This window comes from Ambystoma mexicanum, chromosome 7p, assembly GCF_040938575.1.
Source record: "Ambystoma mexicanum isolate Mex_15411 chromosome 7p, UKY_AmexF1_1, whole genome shotgun sequence".
NCBI lineage: Eukaryota > Metazoa > Chordata > Amphibia > Caudata > Ambystomatidae > Ambystoma > Ambystoma mexicanum.
Genome location: NC_090939.1, coordinates 286018647 through 286027481, shown reverse-complemented (window position 1 = coordinate 286027481; position 8835 = coordinate 286018647). Strand labels below are relative to the sequence as shown.

At 48.5% G+C, this 8835-nt stretch overlaps 1 protein-coding gene across 4 annotated transcripts in view; it reads right to left on the bottom strand.

The window, feature by feature from the left end:
• Positions 1 to 2845: 2845 nt before the first annotated feature.
• TIAM1 (TIAM Rac1 associated GEF 1) overlaps positions 2846 to 8835 on the bottom strand; it is an 853394-nt gene continuing 847404 nt past the window's right edge. For all 4 annotated transcript variants that reach the window (XM_069636354.1, XM_069636351.1, XM_069636352.1 and 1 more), the window contains one exon: positions 2846 to 5172. In XM_069636354.1, coding sequence (XP_069492455.1) covers positions 4682 to 5172 — 491 coding nt within the window. In that variant the 3' untranslated portion in view covers positions 2846 to 4681. The remainder of the gene's footprint in view (positions 5173 to 8835) is intronic.

The window sequence follows — 8835 nt, the reverse complement described above, 5'->3', positions numbered from 1 at the left end:
AAACTCCACCTCCGGAGAGGTGTCCAGTCCACTGGCATCATGCAGTGACTGCCTCAGGTCATCAAATTGGCTGTAGCCCGAGAGAAGCTCATCTGGCATCGTAACTGGAACCAAGCCCTCATCAGAGCCCTCATCACCCTCTGAAATGTACTCCAGGCGGTGAGAGGAAGACACTTGGGGACCAAAGCTATGCCTTACCTTAGCCAGAGCCTTTCTAGGGGCTTCCCCCATGCCACGGGGCCCCCTCCGACACCACCGCCTCGAAAGGCGTTGAGGGCGCCGAATGAATCGGCGCCGGCGCCGAGAGAATCGGCGTTGACGTCAGCCGCAGCGCCACCAGCATCGACGGCGTCGACACAGGCCTCGAAGCCAGAGCTCCGAGTGTGTTCTTTGACGACCTAGGCGCCAACAGCGTCGACGACCCCCTCAGAGTCGGAGCCTCGACAGAGACCGTCGACGACCTTGGCGCCACAGGCGTCGACGTCTTCCTCGAAGACTGCACAGGATCACGCGGTCTCGAGCGCGTCGAGGACCGGGACCTGGAACGGGCATGGCGGGAACGGTTACCCTTGTCCGAGTGGGACCTCTCCCGCGAACCGTGCCGACCACCTGAGCCCGAAGGCGTGCGAGCGGTGTCTCTCAACCGATCATGACTGACTCCGCTCGGAGGCGCGGACAGACCGGTGCCCTGCGATTCGAGAATCGCTAACATCTTCTTCCCGAAGGAAGCCCATTCCTCCTGTGTCGCTTGCATGGTGGGATAAGCGACCCGCCGACGGGCGGAGTCCTTGGAAGAGGACTGGGAAGGCGACCGATGCCGGCGCTTCTGGGAATGCCTCAAAGAGGCAGAGGAGTGGCAAGACCGACTCCTGGAAGGAGACCCACTGGACCTTCGACGACGCGGAGAGTTGCCTCTCGAATCATCCGTCGAAAGCCCTGCAGACCTCGACTTCTGGGGCTTAGAGACCGGACCTACCGACAACTTCTTGCACTCCCACAAGGCCTTGGCCGTCAGCGACTGGCAGTCGACAGTCGTCTGTGTCGTGGGCCTCCCCGAGGCACCAGAGGCAGGCGTCGTGAGAGTCCGTTACCGACATCTTGGACCCACAGTCCCCGCATTTCTTGAAGCCCGGACCCGGGGTTGAAGACGAGGTAGACATTGTCATAAACAGGCTTTTTCACAAAACCGAACAGGTTCAAAGAACCGAGAAGATTACAACAGAAACTCCAAAGAGACGAGGCGTACCGAGATTCACGAAGCGAACACGTTTGCGGAAAAAACGGAACTGAGGCTACGGGCGTCGTGCCTCCTACTTATCACATCGGGTGACATTGGCCGTCGGAGGAGGTCCTCGGGGACGGCGCATTGCTGAAAAAAATTCCGATTATTCAGATTGGTGATTACTGTCAAAGATTTGGAATACGTCGGAGGACCAAATCCCCTCGAATAACATAATTCCCTTTTCCTTTACTTCTAGTCTTACCCAGAGTGCAGTTATTTTCTTGCAGTGGGGCAGACGGGCAGGAATGGTACCACAGGGACGTATCTGGCTTTTGAAAGACTGTGAAGACCTTTGCAACCCTCGCCCCAAAGTCCATACGATGCACTGACTGAAAAGCCACAAGCATCAGTGTTGTGATCCACTCCAATGTACCATATGTATAGCTGGGGCATATTCAAAGACACCAGTCTATGTAATGTTCAAAACCCCAAGGTCTTTGGAGGTGACAAGACATAGTTAATCAAAGAAAAGTTAATGTTTTTCTAAATCAGTCTAACAATGCATAAGAAAGACAATGTGCTCATGTGGCTAATGCGACTCCCTTTATATGACCCAGATTTCAGATGCGGCAAAATGGCCACCAACAATGCCAAGCTGAATTCTGTGCGTCTTTGGGGGGGGCATTGAAGAGATTTTGCATATTGTGGAATCTGGGTCAGGAAGCCATCTCACAACTTTTACATTTACTTTGTTAATTTCCTCTGAACATTGTTTTTAATCAAAACATTCAGTTGGTCACTTGTGGGAAGTCAAAAGAAGCAGCATGCAAAATATTGACTAACAAAGGTATCTCCTAAAGTGAGTAACAACTACAGACCCTTCAGGTGAGTGGCAGTAAAGTGGGCTAACAGGGTGATTAGAGAAAGAGGGCCAGGCAGAAGCAGAGTCCTGCCTGAAAACATTAGCTGGCTTGCACCATGGGGATTGAAACATTTCCAAACACCTTCTTGAGGGAAAAGAAAACTAGCATAAAAAAAACGTACACACGTGGGATTGCAGTGCACTCCTTCAAATTGGTTGCTAGATAATGGGCTACAATATCAATACTGTTGTATTGTATGGTGCTTAAAGGTCTTGAAAACCTGCAAAGAAAGGTATCACAAGACTGGTGCATATTAGCGTGCCCACCTTGCATCACAAGGGTGGTATCCCCACCTATGAATATTCACATGTTGAACACAACTGTATTTCCCCAACATAGTGGTTTGACATCTGTAAGAACAGAATAAGAGCATTTTTTTCCCCATCGTTTTATTGTTTGACAAGCATTTACAACTTTTCCATTTGCATACCTAAAACATAAAAATATACCTTCTTTCAGCATTAAAAAAAGAAATATATAAGAACATCTGAGAAACGCGTCAAGACATTATGTACAACACTGGCATCCTTGGAACACCAGACTTTGCGCTTTCTTCTCCCAAAAGCACTCATATTCCACTTGGCACTGTACAAACGGGCTAAACTGCGGCTCATACCACACGGGGATGCAACTGAACTCGAGATGGTCATAACCAATGGGGTTAAAGGTCACGAAGGATATACCAAAATGTTACTGATGCTTTTGAACGTAAACCAGTAAAACAGCACATGTTAATAGGACATGACTCGAGAAGGCAGATATCTTGGGTAGAGAAGCGAGCGAGGAGAAGGAAGGTTTGCTCAGACAAGAAAGCAGCTAAAACTATTCAATAAGCATCACTACGATGAACTAAATTAACGCAACAAGTTGATTAGATAATTCTACACAGTCCTATTTTAAGCATGAAGAATGCACCAAAACAGCATGAGACCATCAAGCTATCAGTAAAATTAAACATTCATTAAAAGAGAAAAGTACTCTGCAAAAGACCTCAGCAGTGAGCAGTCGCGATGCAGAGCCCACGCGCAGGAGGTGAAACCACGAAGTCACTAGAAAACGGAGCATACCATAACCTGGATTGAATCACAATTTACTGGAACATTTCAGGCTCAGAAGAAGACTTAAGCTGTACAAAAATCGTTTATTTCCTGCTTCAATATTCCGCTGCTACGCGTCCAGCCATACTGATGCGAGCTCTCTTGTTGAAAGTAGTGGAATGCCAACACATCAACATGAAACTGTTCTTCCAGTACACACACGTGCATGCGTTCTTGTGAGGCTGATGACTGGGTGCTCAATCAGAATCCTCCAGTGCCTCGTGACTTCATCCACATCCGTTTTCTTAATGTTTAAACGGATGTTGAAAAGAATTCAGAAGAGTACTACTGTAAAAATAAACGTGATCCGAGTGCTACAACTTGAACCTGAAAACCGCAGCAACCTTCCTGACTCTAGATTATCGATGCACGATTACCCTGTGTTTTTCTGCTTAAAGTCGGACTAGACGAAGCATTGATCCTAGGTTTACAATAGCAATACCGATTCTCGATCAGGAAATGTAATATCTCCTGGAATTTTGCAATCCTTCCACTCTTGTCAGCCCCAAAAAGTTATCAGATGTACTTAAGGTGCAGTCAGTACAAATTACTTCATTGGAAATAATTGTAGTCCCAAATATATTTAAAGCATTTATAGTGAAACCTTTGACCTCTACAAAAACTATTTTCTTGCCCAAGTATATGCTTTCAAATTATTAAATATATATATTTACTCATATAAAAAAAAAAACTGTGCTCAAAACCAAGGCTTGGCCACCATATGCGGAGCACGGAGTCAAGCTCTCAATGTACACTTCTTTTCCGCCCATGCATCTCGCATAAAAATGCTTTCAACTTTAAAAAGCGGGCTTCTGTTGCAACAGCTGGGCATTCATCAAATGGTATGCAACATAATTCTGAAATGCACTCATCAAATAAAAACCAGCCATCAACAGAAGCAGGCCTCTTCACGATGCATGTCCCGGGCCGCCCCTTATACAGTCGCTAAGCACATACGAGCTTCATGAATGAGAAGGGGCGGGGGCAAGCTCGTGAGTGAAGGGCCACACATTTCCCACAGTACATGACATTTTAAAACCCTTTTGATCCTTGTGCTATCCTTGAGAATATCTGGTGGTTCAGATCCGAAACATCTCTTGTTCCTGCACTACACGGTTTTCTCGATTCCTGATTGGTTAAGAAGAATAAATACAATATTTAAAAATCCCTCTGCGGTGTACAGGTATGACTCCAGGTTAATCCATTACAAACTTTTTTTGCGCTTTTTTTTTTGTTTAAAAAAAAATATCCATAAACGTGAATGGTTGGCAACCGTCCAGTCCAGCTGCCAATGTTTTTGTGCAAGTACGCATTTAACGTGTATTGAAAACGAGTACGGGGGCAATGAGAAGGAGGAGGAGGAGAAGAAGAAGGATGGCCAGAGGGTTATTGGTCGTGTTTTGAAGGGAGGGGTGAAGAGTATATAAAACATGTCTCGTTTAAATTTCTGTGTTCAGTGCTCTGCTCGGCATAAAGTCATCACGCTTGACCCATATCACCTCCTCATTACCGCTTTCTGTGCTACCATTGCGTCCAGACAACGCACTTTGCTTCTTCAACTGAGCCATGCGAGACGTGTGGGCATCCATCGTCTTTCGGTATGTCTCACTCTGACCCAGAGGAATGCGGTTAATGGAGGCTGCCTGAAATTGCTCCTGCAGATCCTTTTCAGCGGATCCGCACCGTACAGACTCGCAGTACTCATCGTCGCTGCTCAAGATGTCCGTCTCTTTTATGTGGTCCTGTTCCTCATACTGGGCAAGATCAAACTGCTCCTCCACCCAACGGTCAGTGTCCCCACCACTGCTGGCAGGTGGCTGATGTTCTGGCTCTTTGTCAGGGCTACCCGTTGAGGCTTCATCCGTGTCAATGGTAAACCGGTTCTTGATAAGTCGCCGCCTTCTCCCAAGTGAACGGCTTGGAGCTGAAACTGAAGGAGACATCTTTGCATAAGAAAATAGGTACTTTTTTGCATTGATCTTTCATATCAAACAAATAAGCCAAGAATGTTTTGACGTTGCATTATTATAGTTTTAAAAAGATAAGGATACAAGTTTGGTACTTTTTTTAGACTAACTTAAAATAATACGCTAAAATAATCCAATGCAGGAGCTGTCGAAGTCCCCCATACGTTTCATCATCATATGTGCTTTACCAAGTAGATGGAACATGGAAAACACAGACACAGCATCATCTTACAATAATGCAGTTAACCCAATAAATGATTGTAGAATTCATGAGATTCTGGCTGGCTTTTAGTGAAGTTTGTCACTTCGGAAACTTAAGCTCTGTTAATTCTCGAAATTTTATTTTCCGCTCTGCTAGTTCCCAAAAGTACCAATATTTAGATTTTTCTAATACCAAACAAAACAAAGTTGAACCACTTGAGTGCCCTATGGAATAAATATACATCCACCAAATAAGTGGTCTTGTTTTGCCCCAATGTGCATATGTATAGTTTAAGCATGCCACGATTCTTCCCACTTCCTAAAAAAAAAAGAAAACTCACTTGACCTCTCTTTAGCTTCTAACTTTAGATCTATTTGTCTTCTTCTCTTTCTGTCCAAGCTCTAGGAGCATATTGTCTACACTTGGGTTTCCTCACATATCGACTCTAAATTCCCTCATATTTCCAATCTGTTTTTCGACCTTGTCACTCTACTGAGACTGTCGTCATTTTTGTCAATAACTGCCTTCTTTCTGTTCGCTATTCAAAACACTTATCTATTGGTTCTCTTAGATCTGTCAGCAGCTTTTGACACAATCACTCTCCTGATCTCTCGCTTGACTATCTCGGCTTTACAAATTCTGTTCTTCAGTGGTTCCGCTCTTATCTTTCTAACAGCACTTATTCTTTTTCTTGGGTGGGCGACTTCTCACCCACCTTCCTCTTAATCATGGTGGGCCCCATGGCTCGTTCTTGGGTCTCCTTCTCTTTTCTTTGTGCATTATTCCCCTTGCTTCTATATTTCTTACTTTGGTCTACCTCATGACTTTTACGCTGATGATTACTTCTTTCTTTGTTTCTTTCTACTCCAACCATACATGAGACCATCTCCACCTGTCTTCAGGTGATCCAGTCTTGGATAGCCTATCAATTTCTTCACCTTAATCACTCCAACACTAAGGTCCTTTTCTATCCCACTATTTCTATCCCTCCCTTGCCCACTCCTAACCCTCTCTCTCAATCTGCATGTAACCTTGGTGTTTATTTTGATTCTTCACTTACGCCACTCAGACTTCTTTACTTGCTCGTTCCTGCGGCTTTTATTTCTATAACATCTGGAAAGCAAGACCCTTTCTCGCCTTCCATGACACCAAGCTTCTTGTATTCTCTCATTTTATCTCGTTTTTTCTATTGCTCCTCCCTTATCTTTGGACTTCCTATCCCTCATCTTTACCTGTTGCACCTGTCTCTCTCTGTCTCTCCTCTTCCTCCTCCTCCTCCCCCTGTTCCCGCAACGCGCGCGCACCTCTGCATGTTCAGTCCCGGTCTCTCTTTGCTGGCTTCCTTTTGATGCTCGCCTCGCTTTTAATTTGCTCTGCCTAAGTTTCAAATCGCTCCTTAACTTGGATCCCTCTATTTTTCCTTAGCTGCAGCTTTTTGTTCTCCTCACGGGTCCTTCTGTTCAGAATCCCAGTTCCTTTTTTGTGTCCCTCGCCCCTCTGCCCCTCCTCCCTTTTCCGCTCCTTTTCGTTGTTCACCCACTATCATTAGAATGCTCTCCCACTCGCTCTTCGTTCCACTTCCTCTTATCCCATGCTTCGTTCACGTTTGAAGGATTATCTTCTCTCGCTCTAATTTCTAACATTTCACATTTTGCTTTGTCCCATTTAGTAATTTTTTTGTACAACACTTTGGCGTAAAGCACTATAAAAAATCCAAATAAAATACTAATTTAAAATGTCCTAATATGGTAGGCGTGGCTTGGAGCGCCATCGATGTGGCTGCTCCCGTGATGCCAGCCGTACAAAGCCCGGCGTATCATCCCAAAAAATGCGGCTTCCCGTGATCCTGTCGGGGCCCTAACAGCATCATGGGTTTTCGGAACACCTGGGGCACTGAAGGGCCAAAGATAAGAGCATAACGCTCTTCAACGACCCGGCTACACCGCCGGCTCCTCGCAGCGCCGGACGGCCACGAGAATCCAAAAGGGCAGGCGCCTTCATCCCACGGACCCAGAGATTGCGCTGAGGGTTCGAGGGCGGCCCCAGCACATGATGAACCCCTGGGACAGCCACCCAGCTCTAGCGTGCCCGATCCGAGGACCCGCAGCTTCTGCCTCGCACCAGCACTGAGGGGAGACACCCGAGCTTCGTCCCGGAGCGGAGATCAAGCTTCGGCCCCAACGTCGACATAGGAGGCAGCCCATGGCTCAGACCCTCTTTGTGAGGAGAATGCCCATCCAGGCGGGTCCCGCGGGGCTGGGGGCACGTGGCACCTCTTGCCTGAGCCCCCGCCAGCGGGGATCTTGGTCTCCCCCTGGCGGCGGAGCTATGGGCAGTGATTCTGGCTCCCTCCAGCTCCCCCCCACCCTCCCTCCACCCGTACTCTGACACAAGCTGGTCCGCGCTGGGAAGCGCCACCCGCCGCATAATCTGCAGGCCCAACTCCAGGGGCGCCCCGGCCCATCTTCATCCTGGTTCCACTCCCCTGGGACCATAGCTCTCCCCCTCTTCGCTGAGCCAGCGGGTGCTGACTCAACACAATGCGTGCGCCTCCGGCATCGGAGGCGCCCAGCACCACCCTCCCACCTGGCGCCTCCCACCCAAATACCAAAAGAAGCGGAGGATCTGCCTTCCCCCAGCGGACTTGGGCGGGCCCCACGCCGTCACCACCACAACCCTGGGTGGCTCCATCTGGGGGTCAGCGGGGACCCTGCGGCGCTCGCCTGTTGGACCAGACTCACCCCATCAAGCACCCCTACTTCGGTGGGAACCCACGGCCACCCTGCACAAGACACATCCAGAGCCATCAGGCGGTGGCCACAGCCCTTCAGGGTCCCCCTGGGCCCTCTGTGGTAATCATTTGCACAGGCAGTGGGTACATCGCGGTTGGGTCCGGAGGTCCTACTCTTCCCATGAATCTTTGCTTCCTGGGGCGCCCCAGCCCCTCTCCTCCCCTCTCAACTCTATTTGCTGTCTCCTGAGAGACCCTCGCTGGCGGAATCCGGAGCCAACGCTCCCCAGCCCAAGGCAGAACACAAGGCAGAACACAAACTTGCCGCCCCAACACAGCATCCGCCCCACATCTGGCACCATGTCCAAACAAACAAAAGCAACCAAAAACGCGGACATAGCCACCATGCTGACGGCCTCAGATGGGGGAAGAAACCCAAACTTGCCGGACCCACCATGCAAGACCATCAAAAGGAGGGCGACCCCCCCCCCCTGCCACCAGAGGCGACTTACTAGCATTTAAGGCAGACATTAAGGTCGAATTCAGAGCTTGCATGACAGAGCTCTCCACCAACCTGGAACAAACCAACAGAGTCACTGAGGTAGAGCAGAGACTGGGGGAGGTCGAGGAGGTTCGACGCAGCCGAAGGTTATTACAGATCAATACGGCAGGCTTCACTCACAGCCCATGCCC